This window comes from Gouania willdenowi, chromosome 21, assembly GCF_900634775.1.
Source record: "Gouania willdenowi chromosome 21, fGouWil2.1, whole genome shotgun sequence".
Taxonomy (NCBI): Eukaryota; Metazoa; Chordata; class Actinopteri; order Blenniiformes; family Gobiesocidae; genus Gouania; species Gouania willdenowi.
In genome coordinates this window covers 33988479-34015947 of record NC_041064.1, presented here as the reverse complement: position 1 = coordinate 34015947, position 27469 = coordinate 33988479, and the positions used below count along the sequence as shown (strand labels likewise).

The window sequence follows — 27469 nt, the reverse complement described above, 5'->3', positions numbered from 1 at the left end:
AATATCGCGATATTTAGAGCTTTCCGGCTGCGTGCCGTTGTTACAGAAGCTATATCTCGCGTTACCTGATGATGAGGTTCTCATTCCAGCACGATCAAAGCACCTGATAGGAGTTCGTGTGCTACTGCGATCGGTTCTTTTGGAAACTTGTTCGACTTTCATACTTCCACGCTTCTTTTTATTTATTTAATCGTACAGTGTGTGTTTGTCTTACTTCGTAACTCAAGTTTACGCGGACAGAAAGAGACTGAACAGTGAAAAAAGCGGAGCCGGTCTTGCTAACAAAGAAAATCCTTTCTCTTCAGCGATAATCCCCAATACTCTCTTTAGTTATGAGTCATGTGGTCGTTGATAATCCAAACGGTCTAGATCAGCAGGTAAGAACAATCTTATGTGTTTTTATTATTTTGTGTGGGCTTGTAAACTGTGTTTCATTCTTGCTGCGCACATGTTTTGGCGGAGAAAAGAAGAGGTATTAGCTTTGTGCTAAGTTAGGCTAGCAGTTAAAATGGAGGCGAGGACGTTCGCTCGTATTTTGATGGAGGAGCTCCTCAATGCTTCGATAGTGACTGTTAAACCCGGTAACCAGTTTTTTATTAGACGGATAAAGATATTCTGAAACATGTTAGTTGGTGTTTTGATGTTATTACGTTTATTTGGGTGACTTTAGCCGAGGAGCCGGCCGGCTTCCTCCTCCGTAGCATCGGGCCTGTTCGGGCCCACTCGGCCTGAAACGTGGCGCAGGACGAAAGCAGCAAATTTACCAAATCTTTCTGAGTTCTTAGAAATCTGAAATTCTAAAAACTCTTTCAAACCTTTATGACAAGTATGATCACTCTATCCATCACCTAGTGAAAACATCCCAAAATTAGTTTCAGACTTATTGTCTGGCTTCATAACTGCATTAACTTCCAAGTTGTTTGCACTTTTATTATCAAAGTTTAACAGATACTAGCTTTTAACTCGATATTATCTGGAACAGACATGTTCGTGAGGTTTAACAGTGTTGGTACCTATAATTTAGCTATAAATGGGAGTAAAAATTGTGTTTATTGATAATCTGGATTATTTAACTTGTCTGCAAGTTTTCTCAATTTATTGATCTATAATTGGAGAGAGAAAAATTGTCTTTCATTTAACGTTTTTCTTACATTAACAATTGTGAATCCTTCAACACTAATAAGAGAAATGCCAAAGGCGTGAGTCAGAGGGTTTATTAAACACGAAGATGCTGATGTTCTGTCTGTCATTGTGTAATACGGTCTTAGTCACTGAAGTCTGTTATTACTAATAAATTCATATTTATTTATTTTTTTGTAACCTCAATTTGCTGTGATGCAGACTCATAACCCATGTCTAGTTTTACTTTTCCATTGATGTGTCTGAAGAAGTAACATTTAAGTCGATATGGTTTGTTTAATGTAATATAAGAAATGTAAAACGATTTAATCAATATATTTAAATAAATAAAAATAACCTGTTTTCTTTTGAATTTGTCCCCTTCTTACATAAAGTAATTTTTTCTTGTATTAACAGTTTCTAGTGCAGTTTATTCATATTATGGGAGCTTAAATAGTTGTCAATTATGGCCAAATGAGTGTGTTTGAAGGTTGGATGTACAAAGAGGTGTACATACTCTGCTCTGTAGTAGGGATAGACCGATTGGGGATTATTTTTTTTAGGGCCGATACCGATTTTTATTTGTTTTTTGTAAAACATGGTTTTGCAAAAAATATTTGCTGAATGTGAAGAAGAATTTGAACATGTTTGTAAATGTCTCTCTTTTCTTTCAGCTTGCTGCCCTAGACTTGAACTCTGCTGACGGAGAAGGCGGAGGAAGTGAGTCCCAAAACACTTTCACATGCTTTCCATTTATTGATCCTCTCCAATGGGAGTATTATGCAACAATTGTTTTTACAGTGTGTGGCTGACTTAGATTCGGCATATTCAGCCAAAAAGATCGCAGTGACAGTGGAAAGTCAGCAAAAAAAAAAATTTTCATTGTAATGAAGAAAAACCTTATTAGATTTATACATTTTTACATTTTGTTGAGCTTAAAAATGTAAAGTTTGGTTTTTGCTTTACTACTGGACAAATGTTACAATGTCTTGTCTGGTTTGGTGCTTGGACTCGAAATCCCTCTTTTCTTTATATATATATATATATATATATATATATATATATATACACACACACAAATGAGGTAACTAAGGTTCAACAATGTTTGCAACCATTAAAAACATTGAATAAATTGACAAAAAACATTTAAAGACAAGTTTTGGAAAGAGGGTATATTGAGACAACAAGGTAAAGATTGTAGTATTTTTTTTTTCACATCCCATGCATAAAGCAGTGTTTTTCAACCTTTTTTGAGCCAAATTTCATCTTTTCATTGAAAAAATCCCAAGGTACACCACGAACTGAAAATATTAAAAAAAATTAAACTTTGTAGCTCATATTAACAATATACAGTCTTTCTGATAATTAACGAAAAGAGAAACAAATATTTTATCATCTTTCGTATTTTGCATACTGCAGACAATGATGAATTAGTTTTTGGTTAATTTTCCACGGCACACCTGACGATCTCTCATGGTTTTCCATGGCACAGTTGTTGAAAAACCCTGCCATAGAGAACTTTGTAGTATTGAATAATACTTTCATTTAATATTTGATTACTTTATTTAGTTGAAGGTTTCATCCACAACCTTTAGAAAAGCTTTTTTATGTTTCACATTTAAAACAACAATGTGATTAGCGTAGGAAATGACTTTCAGTCTGTCTTAAAGTGTGATGCCCTTTCCTTTACTTATTTCTTTATTGTCTGTCAGACAAACTTAGCTTCTCAAGTTAGTCAAGAACTGTACAGTATAACACTTTTATCCACGATCATTCGGGGACATAAATGGTGCATCACGAGCATTAAAACACTGAGATTTTAACTGATTTTTTTTTTTTTTTTTTTCACTCAGGACGTTACATTCCACCTCATCTGAGGAACAGAGAAGCTTCCAGAAATGGTGAGTTTGATGCTCGTCTCTGGCCACACTGTGAGCACAGGACTGATTGAGGTGCTATGTTTGCTCAGTGGGGTATGGTAAAAGCAAGCACTCATGAGAAAATGTGGCTCTGTTTTTTTTCTGCATCTAGAATGAAAGTAATTTTTAATGGATTTGCATTTTATGTGCATTAAGGTAATTTTTTCACACCAACAAAGCAGTACTAAGAGTAGACTAGATGGCACAAAGGACTGCCCTTATATGTTATGGGCTCTTAACATTGACTGCTTTGATAAATGAAAACAAGAATTGGGTTAGGTTTTGTAATTGTAAAACTTAAAATGTACCTACCGTATTTTCCGGCTTATAGGTTGCCATTTATTAATTTTTGCTTAAAATTGAGTTTCCAGCCAGTTGGCAGCACCAGCTATCCAGTGAAAATGAAAAATTTTAAATTTGGCAGCATTGAATTCTTAGCCAGTAAGTCTGTTTAAGTTAGATTTTTAAAAATAAAATGGTAACTTGACACAAAGTTTCAAAATAAGCACATTAAGTTTATTCATGTGTGATTGCGCTCAGGGGTGGAACAAAAACGGACTCTTGTTTTTATCCGGTAAAGTAGAGCTGATGGGAGGTAAAAATGCTTATAAAAATCAAACTTGACGATATTCAGACACTAAGCAGTGAGGAGGCGCAAGAGTTTGCAGCTCCTTGTAGGATGTGTCAAACTGAAGGCCCTCCCCAAATCCAGCCCTTCAGAGGATCCAATTCGGCCCCTAAGGAGAAAGTGAAAATGACGAATCATTCCGTAAATTAATTCGTTGAAGATAAGTCAGTCTCAATGAAACGCATTTTTAATTTAAATTGCAAAAACAGCTCAAGTGGCCCAAAGCTGCAGATCGGAGAGAGTGGGAAACAGTTATGGGGTGGAAGCTCAGGCTTGGTCACCCTGTAGCTGGCCACCTTTGAAATGTGTGTAGTGTTAAAAAGGTAAAAAAGCTCCCTGATTCAAAGGAACACAAATGTACATTCTTCCCATATCTGAGAAACAGCCCCCACACCACTCTCAGTTTAACATCAAGTCCCGTGTTTAATGATTTTGATCGCTTAAAATCTTATGAGCTAGGTATGCGACTCATTGGCTTGAGCAACATATTTGTGGTGATTTTAAAGGTCCCATATCATGCCATTTCACCCATCCCCATTTGTTTTAAAGTTTATTTTTTCCAAACTCGCCTGTTTTCCAGAGTTTTAGCCCTCTGAAAAGGGACGTTTCTTTTGCTATCCACACACTGCTAGTTTTCAGCCAAGAAACTGCACATTACAGTAAAACACATGGCTATTTAAACAGCTATTGTTATTGAGTCCATCTCAGTGATTCAGGGTGTTTATCCAGCTGCAGCAGTCATTCATCTGCTTCAAACTCTCACCAAAGTGTTAAGCTGTTAAGTCACTTTATTCTCCTCCTTGCCTCTTTTAACTACAGGAATAGTGCATTTACGTTGATAAAATATGGTTTGTCCAACCGTTGCGTCGCATTGTCACAAACGCTGTTCAGACGTTGTGATGTCAGTTCTGAACAGACCACTCGTTTTTCAGAGAAGGTCCGAGAAGCAGCTCAGAAAGGATTATTGGTGATTGCTCAGATGCAGGAAGAATGCCCATTATTAATTTAGAGGTGTTTTTGATAAGAAATTAACTTTTCAACAATGTTAAAGCTCAAAAATGTTGATTTGCATGATATAGGTCCTTTAAGGAAAGCGTGCTCTAGTCTAATGGTGCGATCCATAGTCTGGAAAATACGGTACTTGGCACTTATTGATTGGCGTCAGAAGTCCAAGCTTTTGTTTTCTTGCTCTGTTGAGCCACATAGATGTCTTGATCACATGACATGTTGTCAAACTGTCTTGCACACTTTTTACTTTCTCGTTTTTTTATTCCACCGCAGGAAATGCTTATTCTGCTGGTAGACAGTGCGGTTATTCAGTGGCACCAGTAAATCTCTGTAAGTCCCTTCTGTCTGCTTTTGCTGAAGGTACCTTGCACTTTCAGATGCTCAAAGTTGCCATTTTACACACCAGCAAAGCCAGTGCGGAGGGGGAGGGGCTTAAGTCATATCCTTACACTTGTACACAGTAATCATTCATGATTAATTGATGTGCTTCTTTCTGCTGGGATGCTTGCAGGCAAATCTAACATTACAAGGGAAATACTTTTAACTTTGCTAAACCCAAGCATTGATTTAAAATAGGTTTTCTACTTTTGAACTCGGCTGTATTTGTGCCACAGTTCTGCAGGAACTGAAACAAATTCTGCACACTTACTCAAGTTCTTTATTGGCCGTCAGACAAATTGGTGAGCTGTTTGCACTCAACACTTCCCAAGTCACGTTGACTTTTTAATAAAGTACATTTAAAAGAGCCACAGTGCTGTGACAGAGATGGTACTAGAACTAAAAAAAGAATACTAAGAAAACAAACCAAATAGAACGTTAAATAATTAAAACATGTTTTGAGATGGGATTTAAAAACTGCTGAGTGATCAGGAGGGAATGTAGGTCAGATGGATGAGACTGTACAATATTCTGAAAACATGTGGAGCCATTGATGACAGGCCAGTTTTGGCACGATGTGTTGCCACTTGTGCTCACGTGTTAAGAGCTGTACGACTACAGTGAGTGAAGCCTGGCTTCCATCACAGTAAAAGCACGTTCAACCCTCACATTGTCACCAAAAGATACAAACGACTAAAGTGGAAGATGCTAAAGTTAGCTTCTGAGTTGACCTACTGTTTGGTTTAAATTCCATCGATGGTGTCCCACACTTTGTTAGTGAACCCACGAATTTGGGTAATAGTTTCCTACTGCTTAAAACCCAAAGTGTCACGTAGGCTTGGAGTCAATTATCTATTTTCAAATACATCACAATTACAGTGACAATGAAATAACTTGTTTCTTTGCTGAAAGGCAATTACAATATTAATTACTAAAGTTTAATTAAAATTACTGAGATGGAAATGAATGTAATTACATTTGGCAGTTCATGCCTGAAGTGAAACAAGAGTAAATGTGTAATACCATTTTATTAAAATCACCGTAACATTTATATTTTGAACTAATAAGAAATTAAATAAGTACTTGGGGTAGCCTGGGTGTTTATGCACGCTATGAGTACCCCCACCCCACAATTCTTCCTACTGCATGGCAGTTTAGGCTCAAACATCCCCCATCATAACGAGGCACATTTCATCTCTACAACCATGCCCTGAAAATAATGGATAAAAAGAAACTAATATTTTTAGTGTTTGACAAGGATGCCAACAGATATAATTTTACTTGTATATCTATTTCTCCGATTAATTTTCCAATATTTTAATGCAATTAAGCCACAGAGTCTGTTTCAATGCACGTCCAAAAGTATGACCTTCATAATTAACTAGGGATGTAACGATTCACTCAACTCCCGATACGATTCGATTCACGATACTGGGTTCACGATACAATTCTCTCACGATTTATTTTACAAAATGGGACTGTAGACAAATTTTTTTTGGGGGGGAAGAAAAAACTAGAAAACACTGTACTATTTTCCTTTTATTTTTCATTGTCAAAAGAATTCCTTGATAAACAATTCAAAACAATGCAATTTAACTAAAAATAAATCTTGAATGAAATAAATAAAGGAATACAAATGAAAATGAAGCCTATTAATTTAAATTCTGGTTCTAAAATAAACAATGCAAAACTGCATAATAGTTCTTTTTCTTTTAAAAGTGCAACTGAAAATGTATTTTCAGTTCAAAAAAACCGTGATTACACTGATTTACGTCATATTTGTTTGGACCAGCAGAGGGCGCTGGTAACACAGTGGTCGGTTGGCATGCAGATATCTTGCAGTGAAGAAGAGAAGCTATGCTAGCAGACAGAGCTAATAGAAAAAACGTGACTTTTACAGATATTCAAGTAATATTACAGATATTCTTTCGGTGCTAAAGGGGTAATGAATCATTTATTAACATATTTAAGAGTAGAAGGCGGCCAGAAAGAAAGTATTAGCAGACTCCGCCCGCCGCCTACACTTGTGGATAGCGCCCTCTGCTGGTTAAAAAAGTACTGCGATTCAATTGTCCGAAAATCGATATCAACCGTGATACCTATGAATCGGTTTTTAACTGCCTTACGATTAATTGTTACATCCCTATAATTAACAAAATGAATTAACATCATCACTTCAGATTTTCCCTAATTTTGCATGTTTGCATGTAAGTGCATTGTAATCACTGATTTTAATTAAATGTTCATGTTAACTGTAGTTACCAAGTCTGTTACCGCCACACAATTACATTACAATTATATTGCAATCAGGTTATGCTGATTTTCACCAAAAGAGCACGGACCCTTTTTTACAAGTACATTTTATTAGCAACAAGAGAATATGATTTCCCTTGTTCTATGAATCTGTGATAACCACATTTATTTATTGATCTGAATGAAAGTGACCAAAAATGGTGGAAAAGGTGGTGAAATAGGATTTTAAAAACCACAAATTGTTTAAAAGTTGCAAATTGTGGGTAATTGAATTTAAAAATGTGGGGAAAATTTATTTAAACCGGCAAACAATAGGCATTAAAAATCATGAATGGGGTTAAATTGGCAAAAATAAGGATGCAGTATGGTGAAGAGGTTAAAAGTGATGATGGGTCAACATCTGTGATGTTAGGTGGGAAAAGTGGTGGACAGGGTTTAGAAGTACCAAAAACTTCTTGATCCGGAAAAAAGGCATTGAAATATAGTGGCAAAAAATGCAGTAAAAGGCAAGAAAGTGATAAATTGGTTAAATCATGGCAAGTTTGGTGTAGTTGCAGAAAAAGGGTAAAAATAAGCACAAATGGGCTCAAATTGTTCAACAAATATTCTTAGTTTCCAGAAGGCGTCTGGCAACCCACTCCCAGTGTCTTGCAACCCCAAATTGGGTCCTGACCCCAAGGAATAGAACCCCTGCTTTAGAGCATTTGTAACATTGAATTTTTAGGCATATGTTGTTCAGAAATTTGCAAGAGGAAACCACAGCACGCTTGCAGAATTTGTTTTTAGTCGCACAAAGTTGTGGCACTAATATAACGGCATATTTTTCCCCATGCACTGTCTTGGAAGTTTCTCCTGAGCAGTGCCCGCAGCCTGAGTGTCAGCAAAGGCCCAGCTCTAACTGTACTCCCTGGGAAGACAGTAACATTGGTAATTATTAGTGTAAAGTCAAGCCCAACAGTCCCACTGCAGCAGCCGCTCTATTTATAGCCTTGCTTCCCTACCTTTGCTCAGGTTACCCAAGACTGGCCTCTCAAGTGTTTGCCTTTTACCATGCCTACAGTGGGGGTTGGCCCAGCACATGTGGTATACCTGCATGTTACGCAGAGCTCACTGGTGTTTATAGCTTCTGCTCTGGCTTTGCCACGTGAACATGAGCAGCACAAATCTGAGCCTGTTTGCCAAAGCCTGCAGTTCAAGTTACTTCTTCTGCATATGCAGCACTAATGTGGTTTTCTTACTAACGACACATTCAGCAGCACACAGTGTTCAGGTTTCCATGACCCTAAATTTATCTCAACCTACAACATGTGCACTCTGTTGGCCATTAGTGGATCCTGGTAGTGTTCAATTGAACTGTATTTATTGATGGTTTCTCCTGATGAGACAGAGTCAGAGCTTTTACAGTCTGATAATGCAAATACAGGCAGCTTCAGCTACCTCAAACTCTTGTAACAAGCAGTTTTTGTGTTTTAGGGCTTAAGAAACAGTTATCATATTAAAGCATTTTTAGACTAACAAAAAGTTGTTAAAGTATTTTAAATCAACTTAAGTATAAACTGTTTACACTTTACAGTTTAAATTGGCCCTTTGCACTTGTACAGAAGATAATAAAATAAACATGGTAACATTTATAGACAGACGTGTTCTTCTGCAAATCAGAAGCATGGAAATGGCATGCGTGGGGCAATTACAGGACGTTTAATAGCCAGTAATGATATTAATAAGGAAAAGTTGATGAAAAGGAAACTAAATGGAAATTGGGTGTACTCTGGAACAGAATCTAGTAAAATTTAAAACAGTCTGTGGCTCTACAGAGGCGACATCTGATTTTATGCCTCGGAGCATAAATTCACTCGTACTCCTTTTCACGATCAGTGCGACGACTCAAGTTTCAACGCGTTTATTTTCTGATCGCTTTAGTTTTCATATTCAACCAAATTGACAAAGTAGCGGCAAGTGTGTTGTAAGTATGAAAAGCTAAAAGTGCATTACAATGAGCTAGTGCTGTTCGATATGGAGAACATTTTATTTCGCGATGTGGGTAGATTTATATCCCGATATTGATATATATCCCAATATAGTATTTCATTCTTAAAATTACATGCAATGAATGGAAAATTGCAATTCATTATATTTTTTGTTATATATAAGAATAAACTAAAAAAAAGAATTATCCCAAAATAAGTGGTGCTTCTACTTTAAGAATTTTCTCAATAAAGAAATATTTGACTACAAATTCTGTAAGGCGTTCTGATTTGTATGTGAAAATGCCACCAGGGTGCGCAAAACCAACAGTAATGGTCACTGTTTACCTGTAGTGAATTTCGCTCTATCAAAAATCATATATGACAGTAGATGTGATCACACTTCACTCAGTCATATTTTAGGGGGCGGGGTTTAGAAATAAACTTTGATTTTAAGCACTTGTTTTTCCAATTCTGTGATTGCTGAAAAGCAAATTCAAATCTGGAAATTCACTTCCTGAAAAGGAAATAAAAATAAAATTTTTATGCATTTTTTTAACAAAATCGAGCTGAAATTGTAACATGGAACACGTAATATACACAGGTCCCTCGCATGCGTGTTTTGGGACAATATCATGCGTTCACACTTTCAGGAGGAAAATTTAAAATCTCACGCAAATTGTTTCTACGAAATCTCAGCAATTCCTCACGTTGCTGTTATCTTTGTGCACCTAAAGAGGGCGCTGCTATAGAACAAACGTATCACACTTAATGAGAGAGGCTCATTAAACATCTTTCCTTCCAGCATTTGGATTATTGCTGCCTAGTTTTTAAATATGCCTATAGTTGTTAAGGCTTCATTGGAAATTGCAGGAACAAAGGCCTTATTCTTGTTAATGTTTAAGGTTTCCAAAAGATGAACTTGTTTTAATGTTTAAAAAGCTTTCACTAGCATGTTTAACATTGTTTAATAGCACAAGATAATATAGATCTGCTTAGTCATTAATAATTTTGGTTTGCTGCTGCTTTTGAAATCAATTTAGAGGAAATTGTGCTAAATGTAGCTCTGCTCTGGATATGGATACGCCTCAACAATGTTTACTCAACTAGTGTTCAAATGGCAGTTTATCTCAGATTTTCTTTGATGTCTTTGCAATCTTCATGCAAGTGAAGCACATTTACAAATGACTTGGAATCACCTGGTGATAACGCAGAGATAAATCAGAAGTGAAAGACCGTTTGCAATGCTTGGAATAAAATGTGAAGTTAGCTTAAAGTGGCACTTGATTGGCGCTTGAGGAACTGATCTCTGACAAACTGTAGTTTGTTAAACTGTTACTATCACTTTAATATATTCTGATATATGTAAGCAGAAGAGGAGTAGCCTTATGGTCGAGAAAGCAGATTTGTAACCATTACTGGTTCAAACCCACCGAGGGTCTTGCTGTGCCCTTGAGCAAGGCCCTTTACTGTTTCAGAATTTGCCATTTCTGTTTTTTTTTTTTTTTTTTTCCTTCATCTTTGCCTATTTAAAATGGTCATTCTTCCATGGTGAAAAAAATGGTCCATGTCAGATGGATATTGCCACTTAATCAATGTGATTGTGTGATTACGTGGTGCAAGATTTTGAATGAGTTTATTGGCAAAATTGGCATTAGTTTGTTTGTTGCACTTGTTAGACATTCAGTCACATTTCCTGGGAAATATGTGTGACATTGTCTAAAAACATGGATGAGAGGTATTTGTGTTTCAATGGGGCCTGCGTTTAAATGGAAATAAATAAAACCAGTTCATTTTCCATGATCACAGGAAATCTGAGTATGTTGATAATAAACAGTTAAGAAGGCGTTTGAGACTCAAACTACATGCAGAGCTCATTCAGTATGGTTTCCTCTTATCCTTTGCCGTGATGTTCACCTAAAGGCTTTGTCCCTTTTTGTGTGTCTGAAGATTCACCTGGCTGGGATGGCGGACGCAGCAATGGATTTGTGAATGGTTACCATGACAATCGCTCAAACGGGGGACTCGGAGGGCGTGGACCTCCTCGCAATGACAGAGGTGGGAGTAATGGGGGAGGAGGTTCGTTAATTCAACGCAGATGGTGGAAGCTTAATGGGTTCACCAACAGCCACAATGTGGATTTGAGATTTGCTTATTATCTGAATGAAGTAAACATGTTCACTTTAGCGTCACTAATGCCAAATGCTCTAATCACAGAAGCTTGGTTTAATCATTGCTCTCACTTGTAAAATATGACAAATCTGAACTCTTAAAATGGCAATTTTCAATTCTAGTTTGTCAGATGTTAAGTACAACATTGTTTTATACAGATGGGCTTTACTAATCAAATTGTTAATTTTAGGAAGTAATGCAATCAAAATGGGTTTCTCTGGTAATGTAAATGAAGAACATATAGAAATGAGTGGTTGTATTAAGTTTCAGATTCATATTAAGGATGCACCAAAATGAAAATTTAAGGTCGAAACACCGAAAGATAGGGATGTAACGATTAATCGTAAGGCAGTTAAAAATCGATTCATAGGTATCACGGTTCACATCGATATTCTGAAAATTGAATCGCAGTACTTTTTTTTTTTTTTTTTTTTAACTATTTAAGCTATATATTTATCCTTGTTTAAAAGTGTCGGCAGCGGGCGGAATCTGCTACTACTTTCTTTCTGGCTGCCTTCTACTCTTAAAAATGTTCATGAATGATTCCTTACCCCTTTAGCACCGAAAGAATATCTGTAATATTACGTGAATATCTGTAAAAGTCACGTTTTTCTATTAGCTCTGTCTGCTAGCATAGCATCTCTTCTTCACTGCAAGAATTTCTGCATGCCAACCGACCACTGGGTTACCATCGCCCTCTGCTGGTCCAAACAAATATCTGCTGTAAATTGAAATGACTGTTTTTTTTTTTTTTTTTTTTTTTTTGTCCAAAATACATTTTCAGTTGCACTTTAAAAAAAAAAAAAAACAACTATTATGCTGTTTTGCATTGTTTACTACAGAACCAGAATTTAAATTAATAGGCTTCTTCTTCATTTGTATTATTCCTTTATTTATTTCATTCAAGATTTATTTTTAGTTAAATTGCATTGTTTTGAATAGTTTATCAATGGATTCTTTTGACAATGAAAAATAAAAAAAAATCATGAGAGAATCGTATCGTGAATCGTATTGGGAGTTGAGTGAATCATTCACATCCCTACCGAAAGGTATTATTATGCAAATTATTAGTCCCGTTGCGATTTCACAAATATTAATGCTTCAAAGAATAAATCACTTGAAAATATGAACATATTTATTTAGCACTAACATTTCAACAATGCACAATATTAAAAAAAACCTTTAACTTATCCCCACTCATACATTAAAAAGTATTGTACATTCCTATAACTCATTAAAACACAAAGTGCATTGAAGTTCATGATGATCAGCTTCTGTTTTATTTATTATCCAAGCACACACGCTCTATGATTTCACTGTGCAACATTTCTTGTGCACGCTGGTTTAATCCCATCCAAGCAATGATTTTTATAATTTAGTCCAAATACAGTTGTGATGAAGATCAGACGATCTCTGTGAAACATGCGCTGACAGACTCTGAAACAAGATTCTGCTCCTGAAAGTGCAGCCAAGCGTCAGGCTGTGTGGTCCGTGTTGACGTAATATACAGTGTCGATATGACGCAGAAACTTAAATCACCCTTCAGTTTCCCGTCTCAAGCTCTACTCAGAAAATGCTTTAGTGCTCAGATGGATTGAAATTCAGCCGCTCCGAGAGTCTCTGAACAACCTGGCCCATTTCCAGACAAGTACGCGCTCTGATCATAGTGTTTGGTCGGCTTATTTTGGTGAGAAACGTGTTTCGGCCCGGAAATGGAAAATGCATTTTTGGGCCATTTTTGGTGGCCGAAACTAATGAAGTAGTGCAGAATGACTTGAATAATAGCAAGGAATTACAGTAAAAATGTCAAACGAGTTTAGTTTATGGCAGCAAATGTCCAATGGATATCAAGTATATATCTGATCCTGACATCCAAAATGTTACTACTAAGAAGCACTGAGCTGCTTTCCATAAAGAATGCGTTTTCTCGGTCTAAGGATTTGTCTTAACATATGTATTATTGTTGATGACGTGCTTTAAACACACAGGCTTCGGGGGTTACGATAACAAAGATGGCGGTGGCTGGGGCGGAGCTCCCAGAGACGCAGCTTACAACAGCTTTGGAGGGCGCAATGACAGATCCAAATCTTCCTTCTTCAATGACCGGGGTTCTGGATCATCTCGTGGAGGAAGGTTTGTAAAGTAGCAACACACGATATGAATATTTTCTTCTGTTTGATTTTAATTAGACTTCAAATCTATGCTTTTGTTTTGATTAACAGTCAGTAATGTCAAACAAAAGCGCATTAGGTACTTACGAGTGTAACTACGTTGTCAATACTTAAGAATAGATCTGTTCCTGTCAAAGTAAAATAATTAAATGTACAAACAACAAAATCTATTTAAGCACATTTAACATGCAGTTTTTTAACTGGAAAAATGAGAACGACAATGAGTGATAGCCACCCCAGAACCACTCCCATATGTTTTGTTAGCTTAGCATGTAGCAGTGCTGGTTGAGCAGCCATATAGTTTACATTTGTTGCGATTTTGCGATCATTTTGTTACACTTTAGACTTTGTTTCTTTAGTGCAGGTGTTTGTAACTGCGTGATATCTAACGATACGCTCTGTGTGCAGATATGAGCGCGGCGGTTTTTCTAGCGGAGGGAACAGTCGCTGGACGGAGGACGCCAGAGAGGAAGACTGGTCCAAGCCCACTGCACCCAACGAGCGCCTGGAAAAGTACGATTGACTCTGTTCATAGATTATCAAACCTACAGCTGCTTCTTTGCACGTTGGATCAAACTTACCTCACATTTGTGTTACTAGTGAACTTTTTGCTGGAAGCAACACTGGGATTAATTTCGAGAAGTATGATGACATTCCAGTGGAGGCTACGGGAAGCAACTCTCCACACCACATCGAAAGTGTACGTTAATTGTCAAAATATATTTTCCAGATGTTGTTATTTGTACTGATGTCTGAAATTCATCTGCAGTTCCACGATGTCGACATGGGAGAAATCATCATGGGTAACATCACCCTGAGCCGGTACACCCGCCCCACTCCAGTCCAGAAGTACGCCATCCCCATCATCAAGTCCAAGAGGGACCTGATGGCCTGCGCACAGACTGGTTAGAGAACCCTAAAACCACTTAATCACTTTATTAATAAGCCTTTAAAGATGAGAATAAAACACAAATGTACAACCACTGTGATTTACTCTCCACACAGAAAAGAACTGATCTTAGAAAACAGGATCATGTTTGTTTAAATCTTTCAGCACTTTGTTCCACTCACCACTGAACAGATGAGCAAAGTAAACAGAACTGCTCACTGGTATTTATATAATATATATTTGCTGTTGCTCTGTACTGTGATTTCTGCAATATAAACAATAATGATTACAAAATGGCAACACTGGAAGAAGTCACTAGTTAATTATTTATCCATGGTTACTGTTTAAGATTTGATCAATTTTTATTATTTTACATTTTTTCATCACATTCCAGAAATAGTTTGCCTTTTTTATTTATCAGTAGCTTTTTATTTTATCTTTTTTTTTTTTTTCCAAATTTGTTATGATAAACCAAATTATTAGCTTAGTCTAGTCTTATTTTGTGCAAAGCCTTGATTGAATTTGCACTGTAACTGACTAAACTCCTACAATATTTGGAATGTATGATATAAATTGATGTCTTATTTCCAACAATAGTCTAAAAAATTAATAAATGATGAATTGCAACAGCAAAAATAAACTATTGATTTGATTCACAAACAATTAAAACCCTCAGTTTACTTGTGCAAAAAGCAGTTGAAAGTTTTTGTTCACTACAAGTTTTGTTTAAATGCAACTAACAATACAATGAATTACACATATTCACCATCCAAACAACATATTCACAGATGGTCCATAGATAATCATTACTATTATAATTTTACATGCATCGCTTTGCGTTGTTTACCACCTCTTCAACGACATTTCCTGACGCTGTTATTATCTGACCTGCTTCAGGGTCTGCAGATGAAAATTAGTTGTTTTTTTACATAATTTTTTTTCCATTTCCATTTTCCAAATAAAAATCCTTCCTGTTGTTTTTCAGGCTCTGGTAAGACTGCTGCCTTCTTGTTGCCGGTGCTTAGCCAGATTTACACTGATGGCCCTGGAGCCGCCATGCAGGCTGCCAAGAACGGTGGACAGGTACTGAGGAAACGTGCAGTCACCCAACGCAATGCGCCATTAAATGTATTCTGACCAATTATTACTGATCTACAGGACAACGGACGGTACGCCCGACGTAAGCAGTACCCCCTCTCCATGGTCCTTGCCCCCACCAGAGAGCTGGCGTTGCAGATCTACGACGAGGCCAGGAAGGTAAGCGTTTCATCTGAGGCTCTGGAAATCACATGCTCATCACTGTAGAGTATCGAAATAAGCAGTTTTTTCTCCTGAAAGGAGCTAAGATTTTGGTATTATCAGTAGGGGTATCCCAATTCGATATTGATATTGGATTTTATCGGACTGCATCTAAAGTCTCCGATATATAATATTTATTCAATTGTAGAATACTGTAGATATTATATTGAAGGTTAAAATTTATGTAACCAATTGGTTAATAATAAATGGGACAGTTTTTCTCATACCTACTGTTGCTGACTGTTATTCTGTTTGAGTAACTTCACTTGATCAAGCCTTTTCTAACATTCCACCCTACAAAATAAGTTTTAAAAAAAAAAAAAAAAAGTATGTATGATTCGTGCTATCACATCGGATCGGTATTGGTATCGGCCACTACTCAAGGCTGCAATATCGGTATCGTATCAGAAGTGAAAAAGTTGTATTTGGACATCCCTAATTATCAGCCTAGCAAACAGACTTGTCTTTGTTCTTGTGTTTGACCATCAGAAGCTCTCAATTTAAATGAACTTCATGCAAACAAACATCATGAATACTTTTATTTATGAGCCTGGGAGAGCAATGTTACACCACTGTGTGAGGATGGATAAGCAGAGTAGTAATCTGTGGCGTTAATCACTATGATGCAAGTCAGAGTTGTGGTCACTTAGAATTGTAATTGGTAATAATTATAGTTGTCATTTAAAAAAATTTGTTGCTGTCATAATCGTAATTAAATTGTTATTGAGTTTACATAATTGACTTTGTAATTGCCATGAAAGTTCTATAAATATTGTCCATTATAATTTTACGCAAAACTAGGGAACCATATTACAGTTCTACTCATATGTAGTTAAAGATTATTAAAAAACTCAAGACGCCCACACCAAAATTATTAAAACCTATATTTTCATTGATTAGGAATCCTGACAAGGAAACCAAGTGATGGGAAAGAAATTAGATATTTGTTTTTATTGTGTTTTATAGCTGATTTAGGACCTGTTATTACAAGAGATGCTAACACAAGAGGAAGATTCACTTTAATTAGGTTATATATTTCAGGCTCATTAATTGTAATTTAACTGTAGTAATTAAGAATGTAATTTACTTGAGAATAAAAAGCAAATGGAAAAAATGCTGGTAATTGTAATTGAACATGGGTAATTGAAAACGTAATTGTAACTGAAAAATGTAATTGACCCAAACCCTGATGCAGTTAATGAGATACAATATTGATAATTTAAACTTAACCAATGTGTAACACATTCTTGTAGAGGATCATGAGATCTCTATAATAATGGAGATGATCAGTGTTAATATTTGTTTTTCCAGTTCGCCTATCGCTCTCGTGTGCGGCCCTGTGTCGTGTACGGCGGGGCTGACATTGGTCAGCAGCTCAGAGACTTGGAGAAAGGCTGCCACCTGCTCGTGGCCACTCCCGGGCGTCTTGTTGACATGATGGAGCGAGGCAAGATTGGGCTGGACTACTGCAAGTTAGTATAACTTTTTGTTTCTGGACCAGAAATCTAATATCTAACTTACAATGCTATGTTGGTAACCTGACACCTGACTCCCTCTCTGCAGCTATCTCGTCTTGGATGAGGCTGACCGCATGTTGGACATGGGCTTCGAGCCTCAGATCAGACGCATTGTGGAGCAGGACACAATGCCTCCTAAAGGTGTTCGTCATACCATGATGTTCAGCGCCACCTTCCCCAAAGAGATCCAGGTAGCTGCAAACTTCACACCTTTAAATGTAACTGGCATGACACATTCACGTCTGCTTCCACTCTACCTCCATCAAATTCTAGAAACATTTCATCTTCACCAGTTGTGTATTGTTTATTTAAATCTGGAATCTCAGTAAAGTACATTCAGTGACAGTTGTTTTTAATTTATTCCACCTGCGGTTTGTTTTTGCCAGTCAAATGATCAATGGTTGTTAACGTAACCTTTTTAGCACCCATCACTTCAGGTTCGTACATCAAAGTATTTAAATTTATTGTGCTTAGTTGTAAAATGTCAGTGACTGTCTTCTATGGGCTGAACGACGGCTATTGCAATTGATTCTTGCTGTTGGCTGAGATTAGATCAGTGATGTCACTAATGTTGCGTTCAGTTGCACTCAAAACTTAAATTGTAGGTATGACTTGAAAGGGAATCCTGCATGCTTCATTGAACCATAGACTAGAAAAAATGCATAGAACTATAGGAGCATCGCTACTTGCTCGGTGCTGCGTTCAAATGAATAGAGAATTTTAAATAACACAAATGCAAAATTAAAATAAAGTTAAGCAGAAAGTGACTGTTTACATTTAACGGTGTGCTCTGCCATTTTGCTACGTCAATTGACTCGGGCTGCTTGGATCCTGCCCAAATTCCCAAGTCAGCATCCCGAGCTCAAGTGCCGTTTTGTTGCACTTTTCCTATTTGTTCTATCGGATTTATCCGGGTTCTAAGTGCACTTGAATGCAGCATCACTGTCCCTGTTAGCCCCGCCTCTCCTGTAAAAGATGGTGAAGGGACTGGTTTCCTCCTCTCACAGCCTTCAGTGAGCATTGATTGACAGCTCCATGCCAAATTGAGCAGTGCTGTGGGGGCGGGGCTGCTGTGACTGGGTGTGTCTAGGAGCAACAGCAATAAAAGCTTTTTTGTTTTGTTTTTCCCAAGTGGCAGCTCAGCAAATGCCTGGGGATGTATTAAGACTAAAGAACATTTCACTATTCAAAGGATCCACAGATTCAACTTTCAGAATGTTATTTTATATTTAATTTTTAAAACTGAAGCACAAATGAACTACTTCAAGAATCAGAAAACACTGCTGCTGGTGGAGAAGCTTGATGTTTTTTAAATTTTTGCTCTGTTTCCCTGTTCAGATCCTGGCTCGTGACTTCCTGGAGGATTACATTTTCCTGGCAGTGGGCCGTGTGGGCTCCACCTCAGAAAACATCACACAGAAGGTGGTGTGGGTGGAGGACAATGACAAGAGGTCCTTCCTACTTGACCTGCTCAATGCTACAGGTAAGCAAATACACTATGGAGGCTGCATTAAGCTGGGGTTCACACTGCCACATTACTACAGGACGAGTCATTTGAACAAGTTTTTGCTTCTGTTGTACTTAATAACTTGAAGCTTTTTGATTAAGATTGCATGTTTTGCAGTTTAAGTTGAACCAGGGCTAACGGGGAACACAATCACGTTGCAAACGTTTTTACACTGCATGAAAATGTCAGGATAAACTGGTTAAATCAAACTAATGTGTATTTCGGTGTTTGTCGGTTTTCCCTCATTTTAGCTAGCTTTGGGCTGCGTGATGAGATTTGGAATTATCAATTTAAAGAACAATATTTAAATAAAGGAAAATGATCAAATGTATTTTTCCGTTACATTTCGTATAGTGAAGTCTATTCTGTTTCTGCGCTAGCAGTTTTTTTTTTCCTCATATTTCCACCTGTAAATGCAAACATGTCATTTGTCAAATATTTCGTAAATTGTGTTAAACTAGTGAAACAAGTCATTAATGTGGAAGTGCTATGGCTTCATATTCTGAGATAAAGAACAAACTGAAAACACTTTGTTTTGCTGGTTTGGGACAGTTTGTTCATCTGCACAGAAGGAAAACGCGGCTAAAATAACAAGAAGTGGATAACATTAGCAGCAGCTTTTTTTTTTTTCATGGTGTTATTAATTTATTTTTTTAGGTGAAATGGTGCAGGCCTTTTCCAAGCTAACACCAACTTTCCTGTCTCCCTGCTAACCAAACTAATCCGTGTCGGGTTTTCTAGGCTTTGCTTCTTGTGATTCCTTAAAGCTGTTGTTTACTGGGCGGTTTTATTGGTTTTATCTTAGTCATTCCCAGTGAGGGTCAGGACGGTCAGACAGGGGCCGCAGACGCAACGGGTAAGTCCAAGATTTATGAACAAAACATCACATTGTGTAGTTGATCCTGTACCAGAGGTCGGAGGGCCTGGTCCTGGAGGGCTGCTGCCCTGCTTGTGTTTAATACATCCTGCTTAAACACAGCTGCATACGGTGACTCTGCCACGTTTTCCAGTCAGGCGCAGCACAGCGACCCTCCAGGATCAGGGTTTCCCACCTGTAAAGCTTTCCCCATTCTTTGCTCCTTTTCAATTTGAAGCAGTGGTGTCCAAACTTGGTCCTGGAGGGTCAAAATCTTGCATGTTTCTTTAATGTCTCCCTGCTCATACGCGCCTAAAAATGTAAGGTGTCGTCCAGCTCTGCAGAAAGCCTGGTAACTGGTGTTAGGAGCAGGGAAACGTCCAAAACCATGAAGATTTAATGAAGTTTGGACATCCTTAACATAAAGATTTATTTTTCTCTGCACTGGATGAACACAATAGGAAACTGTGGCCTCCGCACTTTAATCTTCCAAAGTCAGGGAAGTTTCTAAATGCTGCACAGATTCAGAAAACTTTGATTTAAGGCACAAGTGAGCAGCATACTTACATTCATAACATTATTTCATTGTTTTTGCCAATAATGTTTAATTAAACAAAGCATCTTTGTACCTTTTTTGAATTATTTCTATCGAGTAGATTCTTCAAATTGTTAGTTTTTTTATAATAAGAAAAACCCACTAAACCTACTGCTAAAGACATAAATGTATTTTTCTGTCCTGCGTAATTATCTAGTTGAAACACCTAATTTTTTTTGCCCCCAACTCCATGTTTATGACCCACTGTTAGGTCTAGTTTTAGTTTCCAACTCTGTTCTAGATTTCTGGTGCAGAGATATTTTCAGATGGAACATTTGCTTTAGCAGTAATCTGGTGAAATGAGAACAACTAAATTTTGTTGAAGTTCATTGGCAAAAAGATTTATAATAATTCACAGTAACAAATACCACCCATTAAGATATTTTTATTCTGATGGTCTTTTGTCCCAAATTACAAAAGCTGTTGGCTTTGTTTTCTTGGAGGATAAATTGAAGCCAATGTCTAACTAGTTTACATGTAAAAAAAAAAACTCATTTTATCTTAACAGTTTTGATTTGAAACAATTTTTATTGCTTCCATCTTATTAAAATAGAGTATGTTCAGTATTGAGCTTTCTTTTTTAAAAATGTCTTTTTCCTTCCACATCTGCACAGGTAAGGACTCTTTGACTCTGGTCTTTGTGGAGACCAAGAAAGGAGCCGACGCTTTGGAGGATTTCCTTTATCGCGAGGGCTACGCCTGCACCAGCATCCACGGGGATCGATCCCAGAGGGACAGAGAAGAGGCCCTGCATCAGTTCCGCTCCGGTCGCTGCCCCATCCTGGTGGCCACAGCCGTAAGTCCATGGTCCATATTGATTCAAAGATCAGTCATAACCTTCTGATCACTCTGCTACACGGGTTAACAGTCACCCAGAGCACGGGCAACCTAGCATTTGTAATTTGTTTAACATGGAAATAAGTCCTGGTGGAGCTGCAAACAAAATACTACCTCATTCGCTATGTGAAAAACCACTACACCTCTGAGTATGCCGTATTTAAAGCTAACAATCAAGCTAACGCTAGCGGTAGCAAAGAGCCAGTGGTCCGCTGCCGCTAATGTACAAGTGACTGCAATAAGTCTGAGAACAACTAACTTGTGGCGTTACCTGTCAGATTTTGAAAATGTTACGCATGCTGCACTTTTTTGTAGAATGTTTGACTTTGAGGAGCTTTTGTCCTTTAGGATGTTATTTTTTTTACATTTAAATATCTACAACTTTTTTTTTCTATTTGCACTACAAAGAATCTTAAAACTCCGGACACTTTATTAGTTGTATAAGATGTTTTAGTTTGTCCTGTATATTATTTAATTAGCTACCTCAAACCTTGTGAGTTTGTAAAACCAAAATACTGCTGTGCACTTTATTTTTGACAGCTCCAAACAGGTCTTTTAGACTTTTTAAAGATCAATGCACCTCTATGGAAGACTGGGACCCAACATAAGTTTTAGTACGAAATGTATTATGTAGACTACTTCAGTGTAAACTGCGTTCTGTAGTAGTCTCGTTTGTCAGTTTGTTTTTATCATTTTAGGTAAAGATGTCATGGTAGCAAAGTGCATGTGTGAATAACAAGTGTCCCAAGTAACATTTTCTATATTTGTTCTTGTCAAAGTGAAATAACTAAATGTATAAATTATAACCAAATCATCTGGGGGCACATTTAACATCCAGATGTTTAATGCTAGTCAGGTCTATCATGTCTATTATCAGCAGAATAGTTATTTAAGAGTTGTACTATTTGGGCTTTAATATTTACTTTAAATAGTTAATATTACCCAACATATTAACATGTCTGACCTTTCTGTCCCAGAGAAAACTGGCTTCTCATTTGACTCCTGTTTATTTATACCTGCTTTAATGTTTTAGGTGGCTGCTAGAGGACTGGACATCTCCAACGTGAAGCATGTCATTAACTTTGATTTGCCCAGCGACATCGAGGAATACGTCCACCGTATCGGCCGTACGGGACGTGTCGGCAACCTGGGTATGTTCTGTTTTTCATTGTGGCTTCAATCAAACGGAAGGCGGTGATGATGTGTACATTAACAGCTCAATGTCGTTTGATTCCACGCAGGTTTGGCCACGTCGTTCTTTAACGACAAAAACAGCAACATAACCAAAGATTTGCTGGACATTCTGGTCGAGGCCAAGCAGGAGGTTCCTTCCTGGCTCGAGAGTTTGGCCTACGAGCACCAGCACAAGAGCAGCAGCCGCGGTCGTTCCAAGAGGTGAGTCCAAACGGGATGCCATCACAGCTTTGAACTTCACACAAACAGAGCTTTGATCTTGGTCTAAAGAACACAAAGAATGTCCTTTTGGGCTGTGACAGAACAATCAGCTGAGGCTAGCAATAAATAGAAAATAGAATTCATCTTCAGTTGTTATTTAATGGGGGGTGACAAAAATAATCAATCGCAATTTTATAATTGATGATTATAAATACATTTTTGAATTTCCGAAGATCAGTCATTTACATTTTTTGAAAATTAACGGAAATTCACATACTGTAATGGAAATGGCAATATTGTCAACTTAATTTATTTTTGAACAGTGGTCTAATTTAACACAATCACAAGTTATTTTAGCGCGTGCCTTCGGTGCAAATACAATGAAGATATACAGTATTAAATAAGTAACATCGGTTCACTCCATTAATTGTAATACAAACCAGGCGATTAGTCCTAATTGGGATATTCATATTACACTATACAATATTATAGGAGCTGGGAGGTGTTCCTCAAAAGAAATGAAATATTCCAGCAGCTGGCTTATTAATAGAAGATCAATCAATAATCGGCAATAAAATTGTTAATCAAAAATCTGTTTATTTTAATCAACCAAATCAGGAAATTAATGCTGATTAACCAGCCCTAGTTCCTAGAAAAATATTTACCAGTCCAACTGGTAAAAGAAATAAATGTCATCAATTCTCAACATTTTCCTGCTCCAAAAAAACAAGTGGTAATTAATGGTTTTGTGTATCAGATCCTGCTGTTCATTCACCACACATTCACATATTATGTTCTCTTTTTTCACCTGAAGTATGTAGAAGCCTCAACTGTTGACTCTTCCTTAAAATATCTTTAGTTTTTGGAGGAAAGTTTAAAAAAAAAAAACTACACCAGTGGAGAGTAAATAATCTGAAATCATTCATCTCAAATGCATCTTATATTTCTAACCCATCTCTTCATTCTTTAGGTTCTCCGGTGGTTTTGGAGCAAGGGACTACCGACAGACGCCCGGCGGCTCCAGCGGCTTCGGAGCAAGTCGTGGAGGGCGTAGCACCGGAGGTCACGGAGGAAACCGTGGCTTTGGTGGAGGTGAGGATGAGATCTTCAGTTTAGCTCGTGGATCATTTATGGTTTTTTTCTGCTGTGTTGAAACTTGCGTGTGAGACAAGATTCTTTGTCCTACAATGACGTGTCGCACAGTTATGAATTTTGGGCCTACGTATTTTTATTACAGGCAGGACAAATGTATTTGTATAGCTTTACATGTTTTCTGCTGCACTTTTTAAACTGTTAAAAATCAATGGGAACATTAAAATCAGCAGTAAACATTTAAAACACTGAAAGAAGACTTTCATTTGAAAATTGATCAGTGGTAAAACAGTTTCACTAAGTCAACAGAAATTCCAGTGGTTTCTGGATTGTTTCAGAATCTTCTCTCCTGCCTCTGATTTTATAGGTTGGCTTTAAATCCAATAAAGAATCACGTTCATTAGTCTTGGATGAAGGTATCGGATCACGTGCCGGAGAAACCACTCATCATTGTGTAAAATACCAAATCATTCTTGTGTTCCTCCAAACGTACGATTTCAATGAAAATGCCACAATAATTGCAGTGGCACTTTTTTCCAGCGCCTACATCACAAATTGTTTAAAAACTCACTAAATCCTGCAATTTCTCACAACATTCCTCTAAATTACTATGTGTGTAAGAAAAACATTTTTGGCTATATATCGCGATATTTCACTGAACAATTATCGTATTGATCGAAAAAATGTCCTTTGTTTTTTTTTTTTTTTAAATTAATCGTGTTTTTTAAAAACTATTCATTTGCGCTAACATCTGCATAGCCTGTAAACACCCTGTCACTCATCAGTAAAATTTTAAATACTGAGAATAATAGTGTATCGCCATTTTTAGAAAAAGAGTTTTGGTCCATATTGTTCCAGTCCTATTTCATACTGTTTTGTACTTGTAAAGGTGAAGTTTGTAATCATTGATATTGCAATATATATTTAACGCCAATAAATTACACAAATGTCATGAGATTCTGAATTAAAGACTGTGCATGGACTGAGTTTTGTAGATATTGTCTTAAATCCTTTGAACTTTTCTGACCTCTATTTGTCCTTCACAGGCGGCTTTGGAGGAAACTTCTACAACAACGACGGCTACGGGGGAAACTACAGCCACTCCGGGAGTGTGGATTGGTGGGGAAACTAAAGTCACCATAGGACGAGGTTGCCGAGGCAACCCAACGGAAACCACATGTTAACTTAAGCCAGACCACAACCCTCCCTGTGTGGCCTCACTGACGCACAGCAACTTCATTAAACCCTGGGTCTCTGCCTTTCACCTCTGTTATTCAAAGGACGTGTGGCGGCACGGCGCGCAAACACCACAATCAGAGAAGGTCACCAGCACGTGCGTCACACCGGAGAGCGCAAAGACACACCTCAGAGTGAGCACGGATGCTGACAGTTTGACAGCAACCTCGGGCGCTCGGCGTTCCAAGTATTTTTGTTCTATTTGTGGGGTGAAAAACCCCTGACCGAGTAACCTGAGGGTCATTTGTATGTCCACGTGACGGAAATCTGTTTTCATTTCACCAGATGAGACAAGGCCAAGAGCTCTAAATTAGTTTTTACAGACCCTTTTCTTTGGTGAAGAAATCTTTTAGGAAGGCAACATAAAACTAAAGCAAACCTTGGCAAACACTGGGGCGTTGTGGCTCTGAGTCATAACTCCATTTGAACTTCAAATTTACTGCAGCAACATAATGTAGCCTTTTGTACAGCACAGCTAACGTGATCCGACACAAACCGGGCCACTGTGTGATGCCACCGTACGCTAGTCACCTTTGTTTCTCTTTGTTTTGCTCACTCTATCCTGGACAGGCTCCTTTTAAGGCCATTTCTGACGCCATCGTAAACACGGAAATAAAGCTCAGCGCCGACGATGAACCAAATGCTGGAACGGGTTACTCCACTTTTTCAATTTGACTTGACAGTGTTACGGCAGCTGGTGCGCGTTACCGACGCGGGCTGCAGGAAGTGGGCAGTGTTTTGAGTTTTTTCGTTTATTTGTTCATTAATACTTGAGACATTTTTTTGGTGCAGGAAGAGAAAACGTAGAAACTAAAGACGTTTCAAGTCTTTTCTCTACAATAACAGGAAAGAAAAAATAAAAAACCCTGCCATCTTATAAGTGGCTTCATAAAGGACCACAGCATTGGGAGCCTGCGTTTACCCATGCGACCGGTAATCTGCTCTCGCAAGTGTTTTGTTTTTTGGTCAAGGAGGAAAGAGGGAGTCGCGGGCTTAGCTTAATTACGAACGTTTTCTCTTTTCAAGCTGCGTTCTTTGGAGGATCATCGGAACAAGAGACGGACATTTGAATGATTCGAGGCTTTCAATCAATTGACAGACGAGCAGCACTCCAAGCGGGGGGGAGATCAGGGGGTGGGGCTTGCCTTTGATCTCGTTGCCGTGTAGCAGTTTAACCAGAAGGGGGCGCTGATGATGTCCGCCTCCACCCACAGTACTGTGAGACGGACGCGCTTTGAACGCTCCGGGATCTTATCGCGCAAGTTGTGCCTTGAAACCTTTTTAGTTTTGTTGTGACGCACTGAGAACGCGATCTAACGGTGCCACTTGATTTGTTCCGCGAGTTTTACAAACGTTGTTTTATTGCACATCTAGAGTTTTATATAGATGTCTTCAGAAAATGTGTCCTTAAGCTTCCAAATAATGCGCGAGGAGACTTTAACGGAAAAAAAACGCAGCTTGTTTACAAAGGGAGACAGTTCTCCACGTTTAAAGCAGGATTTTTTGGGGACCAGGGGGTTTAGCAGTCGGGGGGAATTTAGCCGTTTGCACAGATTTCTAGATTCTACTTTTGCTGCTAGTTTTTGTGTAATTTATTCAGCATTTTTGACAAATATTTATTTTTGTAAGCCTCAAAGTGATTCTTTGAAAGTTTCAGAAACTTGACCAAAAGACAGTACAAAAAAAACACTGGCACTTGAATGTTGAATGTCACCTGTATGCGTGAAATTTATATATTTCGGGGTAGTGTGAGCTTTTTAATGTTTAAGATACATTGAACTCGGTAAATAAAATATCTACAGCTGTTTCAGGGCCGTCATCTCTACTAGAAAAAAAAAAAGAAAAACAATTGGTCAACGAAATTTGAAGCGAAAATGACAAAAAAAAAAGAACATGCCAAGGTTTGTAATAAAGCTGTCAGAGCATTAAATTCTAAGCATATCAGTGCAGAAGTGTTCAGATTCTCCAATTGTTTGTGTGCATCGCTAAATCTTTGTTGTAATTCGGCCCGTTGATGATTCTTCTCCAGTGAACGTCTGGCACATCGCAATCCTTACAGAGCGAAAACATGTGGTTTGATAATTGTTGTATTTGCATATTGGATCCTTTGCAGTTCCCCTGGAGCGTTGGAACAGGACCAGCTCCTACTGTTCCACCGTCTGCTGGGAATTCTGGAGCTCTCTTTAGACTTAGATTTGCTTTTTCTGTATTAGCATTTAGACTCCTGCACGGTACGGGGCGCGGCTGTGTGTCCTGTCTGGTTTTACCAAAATAAAAATGTTTGAATGCTTGAGTCTTTGGAAGAATCCACTTTGGTTCATGAAAGATGTGGTTATGTTTCTGTAGCAGTAACACAACAGGCAGCAAACACATCTGGGCTTAGTTTATTTTGAGGATAAAACTACATAAAGATTTAATTTCTAAGTTGATCTGTGTCCATGTTTTATTGAACACAAATGGGGATTTTAGAAAATCTGAATTATTTTAGTTCCAGAAGTTTTAATGCATTTGTTCTCACTACAACTCTGGCCAGGCCCGCAAAAGTTCTCCGCACCGAATAGCATGTACCACGCTCCCGAGAATTCAAATGACTAGTTTCCACCAAGTCAAAAAATGTCTCCAAGAGGCTCTTGG

General features: G+C 37.8%; 1 protein-coding gene across 7 annotated transcripts; it reads left to right on the top strand.

The window, feature by feature from the left end:
• Positions 1 to 70: 70 nt before the first annotated feature.
• LOC114455462 (putative ATP-dependent RNA helicase an3) lies at positions 71 to 27128 on the top strand. Of its 7 annotated transcripts, XM_028436712.1 has the most exons (22): positions 71 to 377; positions 1794 to 1839; positions 2973 to 3020; positions 4948 to 5004; positions 8152 to 8232; positions 8317 to 8388; positions 11220 to 11327; positions 13430 to 13574; positions 14021 to 14125; positions 14213 to 14312; positions 14382 to 14517; positions 15487 to 15584; positions 15660 to 15758; positions 17112 to 17272; positions 17364 to 17508; positions 18656 to 18800; positions 19630 to 19680; positions 20890 to 21071; positions 22146 to 22263; positions 22354 to 22507; positions 23478 to 23599; positions 24646 to 27128. In XM_028436712.1, the coding sequence occupies exons 1-22, from the start codon at positions 333 to 335 to the stop codon at positions 24729 to 24731; spliced, it is 2304 nt and encodes a 767-aa protein (XP_028292513.1). In that variant the 5' UTR covers positions 71 to 332; the 3' UTR covers positions 24732 to 27128. The 7 variants fall into 7 exon arrangements, with proteins under 7 accessions (XP_028292513.1, XP_028292514.1, XP_028292515.1 ...); XM_028436713.1 differs by lacking the exon at positions 19630 to 19680; XM_028436714.1 differs by lacking the exons at positions 8152 to 8232; positions 8317 to 8388.
• The last annotated feature ends 341 nt before the right edge of the window (positions 27129 to 27469 follow it).

Coding starts and splice junctions, on each gene's coding strand:
- LOC114455462 (XM_028436712.1), top strand. CDS start 333: ATGAGTCATGTGGTCGTTGATAATCCAAACGGTCTAGATCAGCAG. Junction 378..1,793: donor CAAACGGTCTAGATCAGCAG/GTAAGAACAATC, acceptor CTTTTCTTTCAG/CTTGCTGCCCTAGACTTGAA. Junction 19,681..20,889: donor AGGGGCCGCAGACGCAACGG/GTAAGTCCAAGA, acceptor ACATCTGCACAG/GTAAGGACTCTTTGACTCTG.